This window comes from Lissotriton helveticus, chromosome 8 (genome assembly GCF_964261635.1).
Source record: "Lissotriton helveticus chromosome 8, aLisHel1.1, whole genome shotgun sequence".
NCBI lineage: Eukaryota > Metazoa > Chordata > Amphibia > Caudata > Salamandridae > Lissotriton > Lissotriton helveticus.
Genome location: NC_136069.1, coordinates 901839293 through 901865004, shown reverse-complemented (window position 1 = coordinate 901865004; position 25712 = coordinate 901839293). Strand labels below are relative to the sequence as shown.

The 25712-nt window shown below is 45.3% G+C and overlaps 1 protein-coding gene across 1 annotated transcript in view; it reads right to left on the bottom strand.

Moving 5' to 3' along the window:
- PROZ (protein Z, vitamin K dependent plasma glycoprotein) overlaps positions 1–25712 on the bottom strand; it is a 264854-nt gene that overhangs the window by 163209 nt on the left and 75933 nt on the right. The window contains exon 3 of the mRNA XM_078657699.1: positions 2563–2587. Coding sequence (XP_078513825.1) covers positions 2563–2587 — 25 coding nt within the window. The remainder of the gene's footprint in view (positions 1–2562; positions 2588–25712) is intronic.

The window sequence follows — 25712 nt, the reverse complement described above, 5'->3', positions numbered from 1 at the left end:
ATGGAGTACAGTAGAGTATAATGCCATGGAGTGTAGTAGCTTAGAGTGCAGTTGTGTAGAGTGCAGTGGAAATGAGTAGAGTGGTGCAGAGTAGAGTAGATCAGCATAGAGTGCAGTGGCATAAAGTGCAGTCGCCTAGAGTAGAGAGGTGCAGAGTAGAGTGGCATGGAATGCAGTGGTAAAGATTGTAGTGGCATAGAGTAGAATGGTGCAGTGTAGAGCAGAGTGGTGTAGATTGTAGTGGTGTAAAGTAGAGAGGTACAGAGTAAAGTGTCGTAGAGTGCAGTGGCATAAAGTGCAGTGACATAAAGTGCTGTGATGTAGAGTAGAGTGGTGCAGAATGCAATGCTGTAGAGTGCAGTGGCGTAGAGCAGTGCAGAGGAGAGTGGCATAAAGGACAAGGGAATACCGTGGTGCATAGTAAAGTGGCATAGAGTGTAATGGTGTAGAGAAGAGTAGAGTGGCATAGAGTACAGTGGTCTAGAGTACAGTGGCATAGAGTGCAGTGGTGCAGAGTAGAGTAGTGCAGAGTAGAGTGCAGCAGCATAGAGTGCAGTGTCATAGGGTAGAGTGGTGTAGAGTAGAGTGAAGCAGAGTGCAGAGGCATAGAGTGCAGTGGCATAGAACAGAGTTGTTTTGATTAGAGTAGCATACAGTAGAGTGGTGCAGAGCAGAGTGGCATAGAGTGCAGTGGCACAGAGTAGAGTGTAGTCACAGAGTTCAGTGGTGCACAGTAGAGTGCAGTGGCGTAGAATGCAGTAGGTAGAATAGAGTGGTGCAGAGTACAGTAGAGTAGAGTGGCATAAAGAGCAGTGATTTAGAGTAGACTAGTGCAGAGTAGAATGCAGTGACGTTAAGTGCAGTGAGGTTGGACAGAGGGGTGTGAATACTTTTTACTGTTAACTAGAGCCCTTCTTTTTTCCTTCTTTCTCTCTTTGTTTTTGCTATCCTTCTTTCTTTCTTTGGAGGATGAGGAAGGTTTGCCAGCCCATTGGCCCTCTTGGATTGTATCAGAAGATGTTAACATGTAGCAAGGTGAAATACTTGAAGGTGGTTGACCCCCACCAGGTAGGATTAGGTGAAAGGCACGGCATTCTCGATTTTAAACCAGTTTTTACAGTTTAGAATTCAACTATTTTTCTTCCATTTGAAGATGTACATTCTACAGTTGGGAGCCATATCTCAGATTAGCTCTCTTAGGGCCATATGTATGAAACTTTGGTTTTGCGATTCTCAAATAGCGATTTTTAGAGCATTGCTATTTGAGAATCGCAAAATGCTATGTATGTAGGATTTGCAAATAATTTTGCGAATCCTACATATTCCTCAATTGCGAATCGCAAATTGCAATGCGCAATTAATGAATACCTCCCCATTCATTCCTATGGGCCTAGAGGCCAATAGGAATGAATGGGAAGACATTCTCAATTTGCGATTCTCAATTAGAGAATCGCAAATTGAGAATGCAATTTCAAGGGTGCCAGGGTGTCAAAATGACACCCTGTTGCACCCCTGAAATGTACATGTGTGCACATGTGGCACACATACATGTCCTAAGGGCATGTATGTGTGCCACATGGCATTTTGAAAAATGCAAAAAGTGCATTTTTCAAAGAAATCACAAATTACCACCAACTTGAAGTTGGTGGTAATTTGCGATTCCTTAAGGCCAAATTGCACTTTTTCTGGGCCTCTTACATTGCATTTAATGAATCACAATATGCGATTTCTTAAATGCAATCGCAAAATAGGGAATTGTAAATTTTGCGATTCCTTATTTTGCGAGGCTGTTTTCCTTTCATACATCCCACTTAGCTAAATTGCGATCGCAATTTTGAATGATACATATGGCCCATAGTGACGACTAGAGGTCATAGGACCTCATTTCTGTAGTTTTGTATCTCTCCTTATGCAGCTCACCATTACTCTTCTTTCTCCCACTTTTCACCCTGATAGGTTGGACAATCAAAGGTTCTAGACTGCAACACCCAGCACATGCATCCGATTGTGCCAGATGGGTGCACTGAGACATTTAACCCCTTGGCCGCGGCGCTAATTCTGCCGCGGCGCTGGGGGGCAGGGGGGGTCGCGCGGCGCCGCAATGCTTGTGACAAAAACCACTCCATCACGAGCCACGGGCGCGCTGTGCTCACAACGGAGTGGTTCCGTCACGGCCCCGCCCGCTAATTAATTCACCCGCGCAGGCGGGGAATTGATGCTGCGTGGGCGAAGCGGCCGCGGCGTGACAGAACCACTCCTTCATGAGCACAGCGCGCCCGTGGCTCGTGACGGAGTGGTTCCGTCACTAGCACGGAACAGGTTAAATTAGGACCTTGTGGCAGCCAGCCCAGTCACAAAGATTTATAATATTCCTTTGCATCAAAGCACTGCAATAGAATATCTAGGCCAAGTGCACCACTATTGTGCACCACACTTTTGAAAGCTTTAAAGCATCTACCCACCCAGGTAATGTGCGACACCACACGCTATTTTTACTTAAACACATTTACTAACAGTAAACCATATTTACATTAATGAAAACAAGTAACTAGTTCTACTCACCAAAGTAAGTTGGCCAAAACATGTCCTGTAAGATTTAAAAAATTGGCATTAATCCGAGACATGACAATATTCTCATGCAAAGAACACATTGAAAAATGTCACATTATTGTTAGAATTACTGTAAATACTATAACATATTTTATCAACCTTTGGAAAACCCATCTATAGTGCTTTGACCGGAAGTGACGATAAGGGCCTTCCATTTCCTGTTGTTAACTGTACACTCTGCAGTGTGTTCATGTCAAGCATTCATTTAAGTGTGGACGCTGGGGACGATGGATGGCACGTTTCCAAATCGCTTTCTGGAAAGAAAGGTCGGGCACATTTTGCCATTGTTCCTGAAAGTTTGCAAAAGAGCACAGGATACAGGGGCCGCGAGAACACAATGCAAAGCTTTCCTGTTATTCCAGCGAAGAACAAGAACATGAGTTCCGGAGCAGATGCTGGAAAAATACATCGCTTGCAACTTTTTTAACTGCCCAAGACAAAAATCATGTTTGAATGCAGGATCTCCAAGCTGCCTTTAAATTGTTCAGTTTTAAGGGGAAACTTGTGTTATTTCCTTTTCTCAAGAATATTGTGTGATTCGCCTAGCTCATGTCACAGAATGTAGTGTGTCTGTACGAAAATACGATTAATTGTGTTCATTTTCGCCTAGACATTCTTCCGAGCCCACCTACGATGGCACGATTGGGCCTGCCCTCTGTGACACAAATCCCCCCCGACTGAAGGACAATGGACTGCTCTCATCGGTGATGAGGGCGACCCCCTTTGGCCGAGAGGTAGTGGACTGTTCTTTGGCCAAGATGGACTATTGTAGGGTCAGTCCACAGAAGTTTGAAATCAGCTCTGAGGTAGCAGCATACAATATTCTTATTGGTCCGAGCATGAGTTGCTGCTGCAGAGATACTTGCACCGGGCTCTTAAGCATTGGGATATTTCAAGGGTTTCTTTTTAGGGTTATCTTCAAACACTATGGCTTTTTAGCTATGTAGTTTGAAAACGGTGCAATAAAATGGATTTACTTGCTTGGACCTATTTTTCATGAAAGTATCATTGAAGCAGATATTCGAATACTGGGCCAAAATATATACAGTTATCATTCCAAGACTGCCTGAGAATTGAAAACATGGCCTGAATCCATAATCACTCATTCCCTTAGCACACTAAAAATTATCCTAATTAAATGTTTTTTACAACGAGCATCAACAAAGCAAATAGCTTGAACTTTGCTATAGAGGCACACACCATACATGCACATACAGACCATGCTTATAAATGCACAGGTAACACCCCTGTATGCAAGTATTTAAAAAAACCCTGCTTCAGTGAAAATGGCTTAGACAGTTTTTTTTACTGTAAGGACATGTTTGACATTAAACTTTACATGTCCTACTTTTAAATATTATGCATCCAGCCTCAATGGGCAGTAAAGCCTACTTAGGGGTGACCTATTAGTATTTACAATTAGATGTTATGTCTGTTAAAATGGGCTATTTTGACTGGTCACATTTTCAGTTTAAACCTGCACATCAGCTTACTGATGGCAGGCTTGCAGTCATACTTTTTCACCACAGTGAATGGCCCAGTAAGTGCTTAAGTCTAGTTGTGACCTTTAACCATTTACAGGCCCTGGGTACCCTGTGGTACCATATATTAGGTAAGCTAAAGATTCCGAGCAGGCAGGGCCGGACTGACTGTAGCGGGCAGCTGGCGTTTCCCCGGTGGGCCGCCAGGTTAAGGGGCGGTTTTAGGCCCCTGGGGACGTTTTTGTTACCGGGGGCCAGCAATATCGACCCCCTGTAAAAAAATCGGCCAAAACCGGCCCTGCAAACAGCCCGGTTGCACCCCCTTCTACCCGCTAGGGGGGGCAGCCGAGCAGTGTGCCAGGGGTGGTTTCGGTTCCCATTCCAGCCCTGCAAACAGGGCTCATGTTGAAAAGGGGAGAACAACACTTTAACACTGGTTAGCAGGGGTAAAGTGCACAGAGTTCTACAGTCAGTACAAGCAGTCAAGGTTAAATTCTGGGGTGGTCCCACTCAAGGGAGAGCAACTTCAATTTGTACAAGACTGTGTGCATTATAAGGGCACATGGTGATGTGCTGCAGGGTGCATAGTGTGATGTACAATGGCGCCTCTGGTGATGTTCAGTAGAGGGAGATGATGGGTAGCACATGTCTGTAGGGTGATGTTAGAGATGGCTCATTTGGTCCCATACAGTTACATTAAAATGTTTCGAATAGCTGGGGAGCGGGGGTTACAACCTGACTGGGGGCACTACACGACCTGCCACTCACCAGAGAGGGCTTGCTTCCTGACACGCTCTATGCTTCCCTCTCCCCCGCCGCCGCATTGCCATAGCGGCCGCCGAGAGGGGGGAGCGCTTACCGGCTCAGTTCTCCAGGCTGCCTACAATACCCAGCGTCCCCTGCGGGGTCCCGGCGACGTCGCCAGCAGCGTCACTTGCCAGCGCTCGGAGGCGCATAAAGAAGAACAGATCCTACCGCGTCGCGGGATGCGCGCGGGCGACGCCGGGCGGAGCCCAGGCAGAGGGCGTCCCGTCTGTGGCCGTCCGGGGACGTCCAGGGACGGGACGGGCCACACCCTTGGCACGGACTTTTGCGACAGGTACTGTTGCCCCAGGATTTGGACTGGTTGCCTGGGTCTGATAGACCTATTGAACTTGTGATATCTAGCTGTCCATTAGAAGGAGGGGGGGCCGGGGATAAAGACACATATAGTGAATATAGGATTGAGATATTTAGCCACCCATTAGAAGGAAGCCTGGATTGCTTCCTGGGGGAGGCTAAGAGCTAGCCTATATTTATATTAACTATGTCTAACCACCCTAAAACACGTTCAGCTATGAGCAAAGTTCGCCAAGCTGAAACCCCTAAACAAACCCTGGCCGATACAAACATTCTAGCCCCCAATAAAGTAAAAAAAAACACCGCAATTGATTTGATGTTGAGGAAGGTATCTGGGGAGATAGAACATATGGAAAGGAGCCTATCTGCCTCACCCAATCCTATAGCAGCTACCCCAACACAATCTAGGGATCATTCATTAGCTGACAGCCCAAATATGACTGAAAACTTGGTCTCACCAAGTAACCCAACAGAGGCTGTTCCCGGTGCTCAACTCCTACCCCCTCCGGGGGCAGAAACCTCAGGGCATAGCGACCCGACCCCCCAGAGCAAACCAAAACGGCGGGGGAGGACTAAGGGACAACAGAGAAAAAATAAGCCACTGATAGGAGACGGGCGATCCATAAACAGGCAAGAGGTCATCCTGGTAGATGACAAGGTCCACTAAAACACAAATCCACCAGGATGGATTGAGGATGTCATGGGAGAATTCAAGAAACATTTGGAAACTTTTATTATTGCTCAGCTGAAACCTATCATAAGCAGGGTGGACAAAATAGCGAGCGAACTGACCAAACAAAGTAAGACAATAGATCTGACAACTAAGAAACCCCCTTCAGGTCCTAACCAACCTATAAGCGTGACCACTAATAACTCTAATAATAAGACAATGACAAACAACAATTGTGTCAGCAATATCCAGCACAGGATTGCTCAGATACACGAAGTCCCGAAAGTTTCTCAAGATCAGAGAGGGGGGTTAAATCAAAAGATGAGCTCCAAAAACATTGATAAAGCCCCCCTGCAACCGCTAATGCAAAGGGCCCAGGAATACCACCATTTAAGAAATGGCCCTCATAGCTCACCCTATATGGTCTCTGATCCTTTCTTCAGCCCAGACAGCCCCCCCCCACATATAAATTTACCTCCTGAAGCCAGTCCCTTTGTAATAGTATTTGCAGGGGTTCCGGAACTCAGGGCCTCAGACAAAGAATCGCATTCTCAATTACATGCAAAAATTTCAAAGTGGTTGGACATACACAGACCATTAAATAATGTGGAAAGGGGGGAGATAGTGCATGTAAGAAGAGCTAACTGGCTCGGAGGCAGGAAAATGGATATAAGGTGGGACTGCATTGTAGCAAACCTCAGAGATGCTAGACTGGTGGATTATATACTGAAGAATTCTAACAGAAATCATACCAGTACAATCTGTGCGCTCCCCCTGGGGTATTTTTACCCAAGGAGATGGAGCAGTAATAATAATGCTGACCATACAATGTGGAATCTTGAAAGGCCACAACATACCCATAGGGTTAGATCCACTAACTACCCCGACCAGTTTCTACCCCCCCGAGATTTTCCCCAGTGGAGAAATAGATTTGCCCCTTTGCAGTCGCTCGATGAAAATGATTGACTACCTTTCACAGACAAAGAGCTTGCATCCACTACTGCAATAGGGGAACCAGTTTGTTCTGTAACAGAGGATGGAATTGCTAATACTAGGAACGGGCTAAAGGCTAGGATAGAAGATCCCCCAAAACAGAGGGAAGAGAATGATAATGTCCCAGAGTCCTATGAAACAGGAGACTGTAGAATGAAGGAACTCAGCACAGAGGGAAGGAAAGTAAATAGGGCAGGATTAGCCTTTCTGTCTTGGAACGTAGCGGGACTGGGGGGTAAATTTGACAACAAAGACTGGAGAGAGTACATAAGGGGCTTTCATATCATAGCCTTACAAGAAACATGGGCGCGAGACCCTGACTCTTGCCAACTGGAGGGCTATAAATGCTTCTTCAGGCCGGCCCAAGACGTGAGATCTGGGAGGGCGAAAGGAGGGCTAGTGATATATGTTGATTTAGACCTAAAAGGCACTTGGTCACAACCACTTTGGGTGTCAGATACCATACAAGCAGTGATATTCCAGGGACAAGGGCAGAGATTTCTAATTAAAAATTTTTACAACCCGGGCCCAACTGACGGAAATTTCCCCATATTAATAGAGCTAGAGAGCAGGCTAAATGAGGAAACAGACCTAAGGCAGGGGGGGCCCGAACCAATTGTCCTACTGATAGCGGACTTTAATTGTCATCTGTGCCCAAAGTTACTCCCTATTTCCCTTGATTGGTCTTCCCGTTCTGCAGAAAGTGGGCCACACTTTGAACATAACAGAGAAGGCACACTGCTAATGAAGCTTTTAGGGAGCTTTGCTCTTACCCACACAATGGACCTGTTGCCGGTGAAAGCAGGGGACACCCTCATACCCACATTCAAAGGAAGAGGTTGTGCGTCTATAATAGACTTTATAGTAATCTCTGCCTTTGCCAAAGAACAGATTATAAAGGTAAGAACGGAGTGGAGCCCCTTTAGCGACCACAACCCCCTATCTCTTGAAATAGAATATAACGATCTACCAGTAAAACATCTGGGGGGATATAGTAATCCTGCCAATGGATCAAGGGAGGCGCATAAGATGGGCAATGATTAATCCACAAGATTTCTATAGCACCCTAGTGGATAGAGGGAAAGAACATATAGAGACCTGTTTAGACCTTGCAATAGAGGGTAGAGAAGTGGTCCTAGCATTCGAATCCTTAACTAGGATAGTGGAAGGATTATTAAAAATTAAGCGGCCTACTAAGGAATTATCTGCCCCAAGATGGTTCGACTCCAACTGCTCACGGGCACTCAGAGAATTAAAACAGAGTCTAAAGAAGTCCCCGAGAGATAAGATTGAAATTGCGCTCTGTAGACGTAATTATAAAACACAGGTTAAGCTAAGAAAGAGTGCACTCCAAAAGGAAGTTTGGGCAGATCTCAGAGAAGTAGGAGAAAACAGGGACTACGCCCAATTCTGGAGAATTATAAACAGACCCTGCTATCAAGACTCAAGCTCCCCTGTAATTAGCACCAATATACTCCCCGAACAATGGATTAACCATTTTAAAAGTCTGTATAATAAACTGGACTCAGATATCGGGGATGGAGTATGGGAGGGTCCCAGGGCAATGGAGCTAGAATTCTCCTTGTCGGAAGTTTTAAAGGCAGTGCTTGGGCTGACGCGTAATAAGGCTCCAGGCCCGGACGGCACCCCCCCAGACCTGTTCTTAAGTAACACCGACTTATGGGTACTGAGCATGACCAGAGTACTTAATGCAGCAATTCAATAGGGTCTTCCACGATCTTGGTCAACTGCAGTGATTGTTCCTATATATAAGAAAGGCTGTAGGGATAATCCACAGTGCTACAGACCAATCTCGCTGATTGATGTTTCAGCTAAACTTCTAGGTAGGGTAATTCTTAATCGCCTTACAGAGTGGACTGAAGCACAGAACACCTTGGTGGATACCCAGTATGGGTTTAGAACAGGCAAGTCAACTAGTGACCAATGTCTTAACTTATACCTACTAGCTGCTAAATATATTAAATCAGATAAAGGAACCCTGTATATGGGATTTATGGACCTTGCAGCTGCATTTGATAATGTAAATAGATCTAAACTCTGGGCACTTATGTATAGACTGGGAATTGATCCAGACCTGATAAACATACTCAAGGAACTCCATTGGAACACCACTGCCAAGGTCCGCTATAGCTCGGGAGGGGTGAGTACCGATCCCTTCCCGTGCTCTAGCGTGGTGAGGCAGGGGTGTATCCTGGCTCCATTTTTATTTTCCCTCTACATAAATGACCTGGAGAGTGCTGTGCTGACATTGGGGACTGATTGCCCAAGAGTGGGATCACGTCACATACCGGTACTTTTGTACGCGGACGACGCGGTCCTACTCGCACGAACAGCAGTAAGCCTGCAGCAGCTAATTAGTGGCTTTGTGAGGTTCATGGAGAATCTAGATCTTTCTGTAAATCTGACTAAGTCCTTTATCATGGTGGCGGGAAAAAAACCTCTCAAGAGATTTGTGTTCAAGATAGGAACTCATGTTTTGGACACTGTGAACACTTTCTCCTACTTGGGTCTCTTGTTTGATGAAAATATCAGGTTTGCTCCATTGATAGAGGAAAAGTGCAAGAAACTTGTTTCAGCGAATGGTGCCATTTTAAACTTTGCACGAAGGATGGGTCGTTGGTCCCCTGAGCAAGTAATGACATTGTATAGAGCGGTCAGCACTTCTAAGGCTATCTACGGGGCAGAGGTGTGGGGCTTTAGGGATGCATACCAGATACAAGCAGAGGAAGATAAATTCCTAAAGAAACTGCTAAAGCTACCACAGAGCATCCCGGCAGCAGTCACGCACAAGGAGCTTGGCTCCTCATATATATCTGACCTGATTAAACTAAGACCAATTCTGACCTGGCTCCAAATTTGGCTAAATCCAAATGCTGAATTAACTAGACAGATTATTGCAGATTGTCTTCAGAGAGACAGATGGCTGCAAATTTTTTGGCTTAAATACATTAAAGAAACCCTAGTGTCTATTGATCATCAAATGTTATTTACTGACCCCTCAAAGATTGATAGCTCTTGCAAATATCGTGTTCAAAAGCAGTTATTGGATAAATATGATTATAGCAGGAATCAATTTGACTCTAATAACACATCTGTAATAGCGCACTCTCTTGTGAGTAATGAATTGGGTATGGAACCGTATCTCTTTTTAATGCATAGTGAACAAGAGAGGCTTTTAATGTGTCGTTTTAGGCTCAATTTGTTACCTAACATTTTAGCTTACCCGTCTGGTTTTACTCTAACAATTGAGCAGAAGGGTGCCTGCGGCTGCGACAATAGGTCTCCGCAGGACACCCTTCATTTTGTATTATTATGTTCTTTTTATAAAATTCCGCGCCGAAGATTTCTGGTGGATATTTTAAAGGAGTCAAAAATTTACCATGCTAAAACTGCTCTATTATTCTTGCAAAGAGCCACGGAGACGCGTACTCTGTGTTCTATTATGAGTTTTTTTTTAAATTGTGGTCAAATTAAGAAATACCAGGGGCTGATGTAGGGTGAAATGAATTATTGCTCCCTCCCTTTCAATTAATGTTAATAATAATAATTTTAAATTTGTTTTTAAACATTGTAAAGTTCAGAATTATAATGTAAAATGAGCGATTGTGGATTTGTATTGTAATGTGTATTTTTATGATGGTTTTTAACCACCGAAATAAATAAAGAACTGAACTGAACTGAAGCGAATGGCCCAGTAAGTGCTTAAGTCCAGTTGTGACCTTTAACCATTTACAGGCCCTGGGTACCCTGTGGTACCATATATTAGGTAAGCTAAAGATTCCGAGCAGGCAGGGCCGGACTGACTGTAGCGGGCAGCGGGCGTTTCCCCGGTGGGCCGCCAGGTTAAGGGGCGGTTTTAGGCCCCTGGGGACGTTTTTGTTACCGGGGGCCAGCAATATCGACCCCCTGTAACAAAATCGGCCAAAACCGGCCCTGCAAACAGCCCAGTTGCACCCCCTTCTACCCGCTAGGGGGGGCAGCCGAGCAGTGTGCAAGGGGTGGTTTCAGTTCCCATTCCAGCCCTGCAAACAGGGCTCATGTTGAAAAGGGGAGAACAACACTTTAACACTGGTTAGCAGGGGTAAAGTGCACAGAGTTCTACAGTCAGTACAAGCAGTCAAGGTTAAATTCTGGGTTGGTCCCACTCAAGGGAGAGCAACTTCAATTTGTACAAGACTGTGTGCATTATAAGGGCACATTGTGATGTGCTGCAGGGTGCATAGTGTGATGTACAATGGCGCCTCTGGTGATGTTCAGTAGAGGGAGATGATGGGTAGCACATGTCTGTAGGGTGATGTCAGAGATGGCTCATGTGGTCCCATACAGGTACATTAAATGTTTCGAATAGCCTACATTGTACAGGCATTCCTTCTGCTTGACAAAACCAAGGCGCACCTTTAGTTAGCTGTAGCATGTTAGGAATGTTAAGTCTGTGCTTATCATGGTGGAAGCAAAGTTCCAAGGCATAGAATGTGACTAAAATACTAAAATTGGCTAACAGTGTAACGTATTGGCCATCCAGCAGCTACATATGGCGACCAGATGGATGTGAAATTAAAAAAAAGTGCATTTCCTTCTTCTAATGCTGAAAAGCTGACATGTTTTCGATTTGCTACTTTAGAGTGCTTCATTCCTTTTTAGTCCGAAAATGTGTCTTGGGGAACAAGTTCACTTTTTCTTAGTGTTTGTATTAGGCTTGAAAGCACAGCTGTCTAAAATGCCTCTTATTTACAATATACATAAAGTGGACTTGGCTCAAATCGTTTAAACCATTGGCTTGTTTGTATCATCCCCCTTCAGGCACTGATTTGAGACTACATCAATCACATCTTGGCTCAGCCCAGAGGAGAGTATATTTCTCATCTCTCGCTCCTGGCTGTTTGGTGTAAACATGTTTGCCTTTCTTGTATACCTTGCCTCAGCCATATCCATCTGCAAATGTTAACCTTCCCTACAAGGTGTGCTGGTCTTTGGTGTGGAAGCACGCTGCGTATTGGCACGCACGATGTGACGTAAAGGAACGCTTGATCTGGTGAAAAATGGTTACATTTTTTTGCAAATGTTGAAGGCATTTTTCCCAGTTCTCATGAGCTCAGCTATGCAACAGCTGTCCTCTTTGTGAGATTTGTGGCGTGAATGAGACTCGAAAACCACGAGTAGTAGATTATAAATTTGTCTTATCTGTACTTGAGAAGCTTACCTCTATTAATTCCTTTATCCTGTGATCTCCTGGTCGGCTGATATTGTTACTCACAGACTATTTCATTTTTCCATTGGTCAGTAAATGCAATCAGATTCAACCAAACTATGAAGTGAAGCTTTCTTCCCTCTCCAATTGAGTGGTTGCATTGAAAAGCATTGAGGGTGTATTTTATGTCTAAAAAGTACCGTCAATGATTATAATGTTTGCAACATTTAATTCTTTATTTCATACATGTATGGTAAACAAAAATAAATCTATAGTTGTTTGCACTGCAAGAATCAATGGTGTCCTTTGAATTAAATTGATAAGCATGGCTGCCCAGACAGGGCTTCCTAGTGCTAGTGCAACCAGGATACATAAATTAAATGCTAGAAACGCCACAGTTTAAATCTACTAATTCCATTAATAAACTCAATTAAACTCCATTGCAACTACCTTCAGCTCTGCTCCTGGGGCCCTGTGCTCATTGCAGCAATCCTGCTCCTACTGCTGAAATACAAACTCAGTATGCTGAGCAGCATTGACAGAGCCAATATGTCTAGCTCATAACTGTAAATGCAAAAAATATCTATTGGATTTACACATGCTTTTTCACCTTGCTCCTATCAAACGTTTTTGTAGTCTGGATTTTCATTAGTCAGCATTCATTTTTTTTTTAATGAAGGCAGAATGCGTCCCATGCATCTCAGTGTGAACTTTGGTGAAACTGTCAGGCGTCCAAGTCCAATGATTTCAGGGAAGACTAAGTGCCCTATTTAGACTTTGCTGGACGACATACTCCATCAACAATGTTCTTCAGACATAGCTGCACGCACATACACGTGCATGTGTCGGAATTTTTTGTAAATGTGTCGGAATTTTGTAAAGCACACAGCTACCTCCACCGGAGGTGTCCCGGCGCTGTCCGTATACCGCTTAGGAACCCTTCCTGGCTTTCCTGGGAAATGTCCACTCCTGGGCACCCCCCAGGTGCAGCCAGGCTTCCCAGCGCTTTTGGGGCCGTTGTGGAGACTAAGCAAGCTATTGCCCAGAGTTGCAGCGTGGGACCCATGATCAGAACAGGTACTGAGGCGAGAATATCCAGTCAGGGGAATTAATGAGTCAGAGACCCGCCGAGGCGGGAATCGAACCCTGGTCCCTGGCCAGAGCTCTGCATCAAGGTCTGCCTGCTCTAACCATTGAGCCACACTTCTCCATGTAGACGAATACAGCACAAAACATAAATATTAACGGATCGGTATAACACTTTTTCACATCCTTTTTATTATTGCTGCATTCTGCCACTGCACTGAGCACCAGTTGGTCATTGGTCTCAGTATTTTGCCTGAAAAATTATGATAACAGACACACGGGGGACCTTGGTAGATCCCACTCCATATGCACAGCAATATCCATTAACAATGAATCGAATAAATCAACTCTATGCTTCTAATCTTAAGTTTCATCCATTTGTTTAACCACTTTTCTCTATTTTCCTGTTTTTTCCATTTTCATGGATTTATTATACTCATTTCCATATCATATTAAAAAATATCCACAAACTGGAGCTGTTTCCTCATATCACGATTTTATTAGTGTCCGTACACTTCTAAAAAAATATATAAAAAAATATAAATACATTTCTCTACCTATTAACATTTTAATAAAGTGTTAATATGTGGGGGAAAACAATAACATCTACATTACCTATAAAAATAACATGGCTGCCTTTTAGTTTTGTAAAGGCACGCACCCTACTACACTCTAAGCCACTCTACTCTACTGTATGACCTGGTAATCAACTGCACGCTACTTCTGTCTACACCACTCCACTATATGGTATTCGACTGTACACTACTCCACTCTAGCCTCCACGCTACATCACTCCACTGAACGGTATTCCACTGTATACCACCCTACTCTATGCCACTTACCCTCTATGCCACTCCTCTCTACACCACTCCCCTCTGTGGTATTCAACTGTACACAACTCCACTCTACACGACTTCACTGTACACCACTACTCTGTACGCCACTCCACTGTATGATATTCCACTATAGACCACTCCACGGTACACCAATCCACTCTACACCACTCCCCTGTATGCCATTCCAGTGTATGGCACGCCACCCTACACTACTCCACCGTATACAACTCCACTATATGACACTCTACTTTATGCTATTCAATTGTGTGTCACTCCACTCACTGCCACTCCACGGTATGCTATTTCACTGTATGCCACTCCACTCTATGCTATTCCACTCTATAGCACTCAAGTCTATGCTACTCCACTCTACGTCATGCCACTGTAGACCATTCCATTTTGCCCCTGTCCACTGTACGCCACTCCACTCTTAGGTAGTTCACTGTATGCCACTCCACTCTAAGGTATTCCACTGTACGTCACTCTACCACACAGCACTGTACACTATTCCACTCTATGCCACTCCACTCTAACTGTTCCACTGTTTGCCATTGCACATCAATCTACGCTTGTGACCAGGCGATGCAGCATATGGCAGAGACTGAGGACTTCAGATCAGAATGCTTTCCCCCTTACATATCTCTGTGTCCTCTCCTTTATTCACAGAGGCCCCCTGTGGAACATGAAATAGGCTATCCCTTATAGAAACTCTCTCTGTGGAAACACCCGGCTGATCACCCAATGGAATTATGTGACCCCCGGCTCATGAATGAGGAATAGGTGGCGCCTTGGCGGCAGGCATCGAGAGTTCCGACATGAGAAGAAGGAGACCCAGAGGGAAGAGAAGCTGTGCGGACATTTTTCGTAGCACCTGACACAGCAGGAGTTCGGCCCAAGGAAGAAGATGACCCGGATCCAGAGAGAAGACCTGGTCCCATGTGGGAGCCAAAGAGGGATCCGGACCCTACCCGGCATTGTGAAGACGCCAGCTACGTTCCCGGAGGGACGTGGATTTGCAAGGTACAGGGCCGCCTGGGGACCCTGTGGAGAAAAGGGTCCGGAATCTCTATGGAGATGCAGGGTGGGAAGGACAGAGGACACTGACAAGCACGGAGCCTTTTCTTTTGGTGTGACTACACATAACGAATATTGTGCAGCGTATACGCCGAGAGCATTGGTGCTGGTACTGGGGGATACCTTCTCCCTCACCCCCTTCCCCTAAACAAATCAAAGAGACAAAAGCGCATCATGACATTCCTTTTTTTTTGTTTGATTGTTTTGTGTTGTTTTTATGATTTGGTCTAATTCCTGAATATAGTAAACAAAACACGCCTTACCTATTTAATAATACATCAAAGCTTAATGACCATCAAAGGGGATCTGATATACCATCTAGATCCTTCAAGTGTGTTAGATAACACTAATCTCATGGGTCAAGGATGTAGGTTTAAGAAAAACAGACACAGGTCCCCAAAACCACAAAAAATGTGTGAAAACAGAGAGAGTGCCTCACGGTCGAAACTCCCGAGGGGGTTCCTGGTTAACAATTGCCAGTGTACCCACTTCTCATCATCGGTCACCCTCTCTTTATATAGTGTGTAAGAAATGACCAAAAATAACCAAGTGTATAAATAATAATAGTGGTATGTGAAGAAAATAACCAATACCAATGTGCACTCTTGTAAATCGTGTACCAATGCACCTAGAACCCCAAGAAAATAAACCAACGTGTTAGGTTCAACCAAAATTTAAAAATTATATGGTAAGGGTTGCTAGCTCTCTATCTATATTCTGGTGCTGCAAACCTCCCAAATTAAAAATGGGTATTCATATACCATCCATATTCAGATAGTGCCGACATGTTTCATTGCTCCACTTTCAGCAATTTCATCAGGGCAATCTGGGGTTCTCAGTTCTTAGTCATCACAACTATATATATGTCGGACCTGCGTCAGAGATGATCACGTGTCCTTCGGTGGCTCGGTGTGTCTCAAGCCCCCTGGGAAAATCAATGTATAAAAAAGAAGAATAATGATGATGTGGAGGATTAATTCCCTACTTTCGAGTACATTACCATCTTGGCAAATGTTGCTGTGGTGAGTGACGGGAAGCTCATAAGAGAATAATATCACGGTGTGTGGTATTAGGCAAACTCGTCGGGAATAGTGGGATGTCCCTCATGAAGAATGTAGATTGGAGTACGGAAGCGATATATGTATCTTTGCCTGACAGGCGATTCTTCTTCTTTTTTATACATTGATTTTCCCAGGGGGCTTGAGACACACCGAGCCACCGAAGGACACGTGATCAGGTGACACGGGGTCCCCTGTATGATTGCCGGTACGCTCTGATTTGGCAAGCATAAGGTAACTCCCTGTTCCACATGTCCATGTATGTTTTGTGTGAGTGACCGCAAATACAGACCGACGGCCAAAGGCTTTCATGATTTCACCTCTGTGTTCTGTTTTAATCTCTGACGCAGGTCCGACATATATATAAGTGTGATGACTAAGAACTGAGAACCCCAGATTGCCCTGATGAAATTGCTGAAAGTGGAGCAATGAAACATGTCAGCACTATCTGAATATGGATGGTATATGAATACCCATTTTTAATTTGGGAGGTTTGCAGCACCAGAATAAAGATAGAGAGCTAGCAACCCTTACCATATAATTTTTAATTTTTGGTTGAACCTAACACGTTGGTTTATTTTCTTGGGGTTCTAGGTGCATTGGTACACGATTTACAAGAGTGCACATTGGTATTGGTTATTTTCTCTACATACCACTATTATTATTTATACACTTGGTTATTTTTGGTCATTTCTTACAACTATATACAGAGAGAGTGACCGATGATGAGAAGTGGGTACACTGGCAATTGTTAACCAGGAACCCCCTCGGGATTTACGACCGTGAGGCATTCTCTCTGTTTTCACTCATTTTTTGTGGTTTTGGGGACCTGTGTCTGTTTTTCTTAAACCTACATCTACATCCTTGACCCATGAGATTAGTGTTATCTAACACACTTGATGGATCTAGATGGTATATCAGATCCCCTTTGATGGTCATTAAGTTTTGATGTATTATTAAATAGGTAAGCCGTGTTTTGTTTACAGTCGTTTGAGTGGGGGGGCGGCCTTACCTCTTTCCCCCTATACTCCTATTGATTAATCTACTTCCTGAATAAACTGGCGTACCGGGACGGAGCCGGAGCACGGAAAGAACGCCCAGCAAGAGATTCTCAGAAGAAGGAGAAAGGACTTAGCGGCTATCCTGAACCAACTATAAAGGACAGTAGAGACAGTGTCCCCGACTTTAACCCCCATATGAATATGAATAGAGTCAATAATAGTCTCTAAAAAGCAACCTAACGCGAGTCCCTCATTCCTTCTCCACCACGCCACATGGCTACTCCACTCAATGCCACTACACTCTACACCACTCCACTTTATGCTATTCCACTCTACCCCACTACATTGTACACCACTTCACTCTACGCTATTTCACTGTATGCAGCTCCACTCTACGCAGCACCACTCTATGCCACTCCACTTTATGCCACTCCACTCTATGGTATTCCACTGTATGCCACTCCACTACATGCTCCTCCACTCTATTCCGCAGCACTGTACTCTATTCAACTCTATGCCACTCCACTCTAAGCAATTGCACTGTATGCCACTAAACACCACTCTACTATATGCCACTCCACTCTACGCCACTCCACTCTATGCCACTCCACTCCACTTTACAGCACAGCATTTTATGCTATTCTTCTCTACCTAACTCCACTATATGCCACTCCACTCTACACCACTCCACTTAACGCCATTCCACTGTATGCCACTCTACTCTCTGCCACTCCATTGTATGTTATTCCACTCTACATCACTCCACTTTGTGCTGCACCGCTCTAGGCCACTCCACTGTACGCTATTCTACTCTACATCACTCCACTTTTGCAAAATCCACTTCACACCACTCCACTGTATGCCACTCCACTGCACGTTATTCCACTGTAAGCAACTCTACTTCATGCAATTCACCTCCACTGTAGGCTATTCTACTCTACACCAATCCACTTTATCCAAATCCACTGTCCGCCACTCCACTGTACGCCACTCCAATATACGCTATTCCACGGTATCCCTCTCCACTCTTTGCACTCCAGTCTATGCCAATCCACTCTAAGCCACTGCACTCTTCACTATTCCACTATAGGCCACTCCACTTTACGTCACTCCACTGTACAGCATTCCACTCTACTGTACTCTCTGACATGCTACCCTACTCTATGGCACTCCCATCTATGCCACTTCACAGTATATCACTCACATATTACGTTTTTTGAGATGTCATAAGTGTTGTTATAAATGGTATGATTTCACATGTTATAACTCAAGTAATATGGAAGGGTATAACCATTGCATGGACAAAGCGTGACTTAAGGTTAATGTAGTGTTGGGAGTGAGGTGGCAAGACTGTGTACGGAAGTGCGCCATATAGTAATTTAAAGGTGGCACATAAATGATAAATTTAAGGTATAACTATAAAATGTATCTGACCAAAGGTCCCAAAACTTTGTAGGAAGGTTTAGAGCAAGTCCAGGGCTCTGTGTCGCAGTGAGGTGGGATCTTAATGTAAAGGGTTGTTAGCTTCAGTTTTTGGCTAATATTGAAATCAAACAGTGTGCGTTAGGGGAAAGAGTGCAAGTGGAAGGCTATTCCTGAATAGAAAAGTTGTTCCACTTGGATGCTAAGGACAAGGGTAACTCGTCATGGAGTGCCCATTCATTTCAATGGAATTTACATGAAATCGTTGGACATGTCATAGCATCCAAGTGGTTAAGAGACTTGGTGCCTTAGAAAAGGTTTTTTGCCTCTGGGATATGGCAAACGTGAGGTTGAATCTTTGTGAAAATGTTAGAATGCACTACATTGTGTCAATAATCCGTTTTTTTAAAGTGTGCTCATTTGGCAAGATTTTTGCATGCAGATTTGCTAATGCTGTGCCACAACAGCACGTTTAAATGATTCCCAAAAAAGTGGAGCGTGCTTTACGTTCCAAACACGTTGCACAGCAAAGAAAGAATGTATAGAGGAATCCTTTTTACAAAAGTCCATTTTTAATCCTTGCATCCATAACATATTCCACAAGTTTAGCCCATTTTTTCTCAATTTTATTCAAAACTTCGTAAATCCAATTTTTAGGTCGAGCCTAGCAGCAGCACACAAGCGCTTCCCGGTCTGTGAGACTGCTGTAGTAGAGTATGGGAGAGAAGCCGCGCACACTCTACGCCCATATTTTTCATTGGCTTGTGTCATTGTCTTTCATAAATGCTGCCTTCAGATTTGTTAACAGGCTTGTTAGTTCCTCCTTACTACAACCTTGTCTTCATTTGTAACCTCCCATGGCTACTGGCCCATTTTCTCCGTTGTTACACTGGGCCTGTTATTTAGTCTGTAAGCACTATTTACTTTATTGAGTTTCTCAAACTACCGGCCGGATATGCCCTGCTTCAGTTGAAACCGCGCGTGCTTTTTTAAGCAGCACGGCGCCTGCTTTCAGTCACTTTAACCCGGCATTATTTCATGTCTGTTTCAACCCCAAAGTAAAATGGATTTAGAAATGATTAGCGAATTAAGTCAAATGAATTCCAGGTAGCACATAATCGTGTGCTAATGTGCTGAGACTGACAACAGCCCATCTTTGTTACATGTCATCTGCACTAAAGTCACCTGATGGGTTGTTTTCAAAAGCCTGTTTAACTAACAACATCATCACCAATACCACCACCACAGACGATACTACGACCACCTTCACCACTACCACCACCACCAATACCACCACCACCAATACCATCACCTCCACCAATACCACCACCACCAATACCACCACCACCACCATCAATACCTCCACCACCAATACTACCCCCACCAACTGCACCACCAATACCACCACCACCACCAATTCCAATACCACCACCAGCACCAATACCAACACCAATACCACCACCACCACCACCAATACCACCACCACCACCACCAATCCCACCACCATCGATACCACCACAACCAAAACCACCACCACCAATCCAATATCACCGCCAATCGCACCTCCACCACCAATACCACCGCCACCACCAATACCAACACCAATACCACCACCACCAATATCACTATCATCAATACCACCACCATCAATACCACCACCACAAATCCAATACCACCACCACCACCAATACCACCACCACCACCAATACCAATACCACCACCACCAATACCATCACCCCAATACCAATACCACCACCCCAATACCACCACAAACACCACCAATACCTCCACCACCAATAATACCACCACCACCAATAACACCACCACCACCAAGACCACCACCAATACCATCACCACCAATATTACCATCACCAATACCACCACCACCAATACCCTATAATACCACCATCATCAATACCACCACCACCACCACCAATACCACCACAAATACACCACCATTACCACCACCACCAATACCACCACCATCAATGCCACCAATACCACCACCAATACCAATACCACTACCACCACCAATACCACCACCACTGCCACCAATACCATCACCACCAATACCACCACCACCAATGACACCACCACCAACACCACCACCAATACCACCACTACCACCAATGCCACCAATACCACCACCACCAATTCCAGCACCACCACCAATACCAATACCACCACTGCCAATACCTCCATCAATACAACCACCACCAGCAATACCACCAATGCTACCACCAACACCACCTTCACCAACATCACCAATACCACCACCACCAATACCACCACCACAACCACAACCAATACCACCACCACCAATGCCAATACCACCACCACCAATAACAATACCAATACCACCACCACCAATACCACCACCAATACTACTACCACCAATATCACCACCACCACCAATACTACCACCACCAATACCACCAGTACCAATACCATTACCAACCACCACCACCAATACCACCAATACCAATACCACCACCAATACCCCCACCACTGATACCACCAACACCATCAGCACTACCACCAATACCACCACCAATACCACCACCAATACCAATACCACCACCAATACAGTACCACCACCGCCAATACCAATACCACCACCAATGCCACCATCACCACCACCAATACTACCACCTCAGCGCCTCCCGCTCACTGGTAATAGCAGGGCCCCTGTACATGGCTGGAGCTGCAGCCGAGACCATCCCTCCCTCCCTCCCTCCCTCCCTCCATGAGTGCAATAAAGCACAGCCCGCACTGCACCAAGAGGTGAAGCCAGAGCTCTTCTACAGCTGGAGTGTTTTTTATTAGGCCAAAGATGGCAATGACATTACACATTGCCACACTGCACACTCAAATCACGGGGAGTCGGGAAATAGCCGCGCTCTTCCTCCTGAGCCGCGACAGTGTAATCACAGAGTGAAAGGTGTTAGAGTGATTTGTTAGTGTTTATAGCTCAGATCATATGTAACTCTCACTTCACACTTTGTGTCTGTGTAATTTACAACAATATCACATCTTCTGTATTGCACTATTTATCACTACTTTGAAGATGTCGCAGACTGGTCTCGTCCTCTGACATTTACAATCTAACAAGCGGTCGAGAAGGGCCTTTATTGCAATGCAATAGGTCTTGCCATCGAGAAAGTTTAAGCTATTAGTATTGTGAATGACAATGCATTTTATTTATGTTTTAAAACCCAAAAAATAAATAAAAGGCATTGTCATTTACAATGCCAATAGCTCAAACTCGTGTGAATTTCGAAACCTATTGCATTGCAACTGCTTGTTTTCAAATGCAGAGGAAAAGGCTATTCATGCCATTTTCAATAGCACGTGGGAATTAACAGCCCCAGGCAGCCTCATTCATAATTACCCAATGCATTTGGGCTAATAACAGCCCTTCCTCACGGGTAGCTTCAAAGTTAAAAGAAACATCAATATGGCGTACATTTAATAGCGATCGTCTACTCAAAATGGTTGTCACCCTTGTACTAAGTATGAACAAATGTATCAGTCAAGCGTATTTTACAATACCGCCACTACTGTGCTTCCCTCGGTTCAGAAACTAATAAGGTTCATAAAAAGTGTGTCATCAAAAACGTGCTCTACGGCCAACACTTACAATGCGCATGCAGTTGACTAAAACAGAACTGACGTGGTTCAGCAGACATCATTTACAGCTATAGATACATCAGATTATTTTTGTATGATGTGTTTTTCCCTGCTTGGATCGTTTCTGTCAGCTTCCACGTGTGAAATTGGGAGTAGGTTTACATGTGCAGCAGGAAAGGTAGTGTTTGGGGGAATAAGTGGGCCAGATTCATGCTTGTGCATCACATATTTACTGTGTCTCCTGTGCTGTTTTTTCTTCAGCTGTTAGTTTGAGCACTGTTTTAATATTTCTTATCATTAGTAAAGTGGCAATGTTGTACAATGTTACATGATATTACCTTGGTTGAACGTGTATAAATTTAATCTTTAAAGTCAGATCTGACACATTATTAAAACAGAATGTATGCATTAAACGCAACTGCTAGCTAGATTAAACTAAAATATGCTGGGAATACTATTTCTATTTCTGGTGATTTAAGATGCCAGGATCAACCTGGCACATTGGCAAGGTCGTTGCCTTATGGTGGCCACAAACTGGCACCAGATAAAAAGAAGACAGCTGAAAAATTCTCTTTTCTTAGTAGGCACAGAGAACTCCACCAGCAAAATGTTTTGCCTGGCACACAAAACATCTGTGCGTTGTTCCGGTGAGCTAAATTTATCTGCATATTATAATTTGAAGTCTTCATTAGAGGTTGACTCATAATGTTATGTGCATACTGAATGATCTTTGGAGTCAGATAACCATGTAATTTTATAAAGCAGGTAGCCAGCCATGTCATTCCAAATGATGCTTCATTCAAATATATGGATTCCATTAGTAAGATTGCAAGCTCATTGGAAGTGGATCCAGGTGCATGCTCCAGTGGAACCGATACATCCTCTGCTGCTTGGAACAGAATCTCAGAATTGCCACTGTGGTGGAAACAGAGCCGGCGCATTGTACTTGGAACAAGCGCACCACCTTCGTAATCAACGCATTGGAACCACCACATCTCTGCTACTGCAGTGAGAGACAATCGACACATCCCTTTGACTGCTTGGAGAATCCCGGCACATCGTACTCGAAACCAACGCATCTTGGAACCAGCACTTCATCTTCAGAACTGGTGAATCTCCATTGTTCGATGGAGAAAATCGACACTTCACCTCGATTGCGGGATCAACATGACATAGCTTGGCTGCACCCCGCTTCTTGCTGTTGCATCCAGGATCAAGGTACTTTTGTTCAGCAAGCCTTGTGTAACTCCTGTATTCACCCGCCCTCCATCGTGGTTGCCCTGAACTCTTGACTTTGCCCTCGTCCAGCATGATCAGATAACCCCATAGGTGCTTATTGCTTCAAAACGCTATTTTTCACTTTTATTCTTTAAAAATTCACATCTTGACTTCTACTTATTGGATGTTTGTTGTTTTGGTCTTGTTTTATTATTAAAATCTTAATCTATTTTTTTGCACTTCTGTATAGACTTTTCGTGGTGTCTTGAGTGGATATGTGCTACCACCTGGTCCATGGCTGCCCAGGAAGGGAGTCAATGAGGTCTGCAGCCTGGAAGTATATACCAAACAGTTACCAAAAGAGGGAAGGGTAAACCAGTCCCTGAATATCTCCCAGCTAAGGTGGATGGTGCATTAGAAGACGCCTCCCCAGAAACCACTGAGGAGGACATACCTCTCTTGGTGGCCTACATGAACTTGCTGGATGGCAAGTAGAGGGGGGACCCACCAGGAAGGAGTTCTGCAACGCACAGACAGAGAGCCCAACCCTGGAGGGCATGAGGCAACAGGCCGATGCCCAGGCAGCAGGTGATGCCTCTGGGAATCACTGCTTTTACTGGGTGAGAAACCTCCTGTATAGTGAACCTAAGGTACTTGTGCAAGGAGCAACATGGGCACTGGTCAGTCACTAATGCTACAGGGCCTTCCTACTGGAGCCGGCTCATGAAATACCTTGGCAGGAAATCCGGGGCAGGACAAGACCTTTGCCAGGCTTGCCCCCCACTTTTATTGGCCCAAATGAAGATTGGCTTACATTACATTCTGTAGGACTTGCTTGACCTGCCAGGCCAGCGATAAGACAGGGTAGAGGCCTAAAGCCCAGTTCATCCCTTGCCTTTCATTGGGTGAGCATCAACATTTTAGGGCCTAAGGATCCTCATACAGCCTCTGGCAAAAGGTGTATCCGGGTACTGGTAGACCATGATACAAGAAACCCAGAGGCTATGCCTCTGAGGGCTGCCCCTGCAGTGGCTTAGGAACAAATGGGGATTTTTTATCAGAGTGGATTTCCCCAAATGTTTGCTTACTTGCAGTCAATGTGGAAGGAGTGTGGAGTTACTTCAGGTTAGGCCTGCTTGCAGGTTAGGCCGCTCCCCTCGCCACACAGCTCCGCCCGCGTGTGCCTGCCTCAGTGTCAGCTGTTGCCGCTTCGTGAGTTCGCCGCTCCCCCTCCCCCTGAGCGCATTCCTCTGCTCGCGCTGCTTCCCCCTGTGTTATTCTGGTAACCGTTACTGTGCTGCTTATTTTATTTCATTTTTACTGCCACTGTTCATACTGTATCCTGCTTGACCATACTTTACTGTTTTTGTGCCGCTTTTGCCTTTCTCTTTGCCCCTTGTGCTACCCCTGCCCCGTCCCCTCTTGCCTTCTGTATCCCCCGTCCCTTCCCGCCGCTACCTCCCTGCGGCCCCACCCCCCAGCTCTCCCATTCGCCACCCCGCTCCCGCCTCCCAGCTGCTCCTCCCTCCCACTCTTTCCCTTATATGGCGGCCGATGTGTGGTCGCGCCGCTGGCGCGCCAACGGCGCGCCTTAGGCAAGCCTGTCTGCGCCCGTCTGCGCCTGGACTGCGCCCAGTGCCAGAACCCCTGGCCCCCACGTACGCCACGACACCCGCCTCCGCTACGACTCCAGCACCCTCCACGCACTCAACACCGGACGATCACGCACCTGCTGCCTGGCCACCCCGAAGCGCACCCAAGGACCCTTCTCTTACCAGAACTGCAGTTTCACCAGCATCTGGCCCGTCAACCCTCCCACCGAAGAACCCAACTTCATCCGATGAATTCTTCTCAACACCTGCCCCACCCGCAGACACGTTGTAGAACTCTGGGACCGACTCGACTCTACCACCCCAGACGTCGCCTTCCTGACAGAGACCTGGCTGAACCCCTCCTCGGCACCTGACATCGCCATAGCCATCCCGGAAGGCTACAAGATCACCTGCAAGGACCGCATAAATGGAGTAGGAGGAGGAATTGCCATCGTCCACAGGAACACTCTCAAAATCTTGACAGACTCCGACAACACCCTCTGGACCGCCGAACACCTGCACTTTCAGATCCACACCGACCCCAACACCACCCTCAGAGGTACCCTCGTCTACAGACCCCCGACCCCCACCGCAGTTCAGCGACACCATCGCTGACTTCATCAGCACACACGCCCTCGCCTCCACGGACTACATCCTCCTCAGGGACCTGAACTTCCACCTCGAGAACAACGATTCCAACTCCTCCAGCTTGA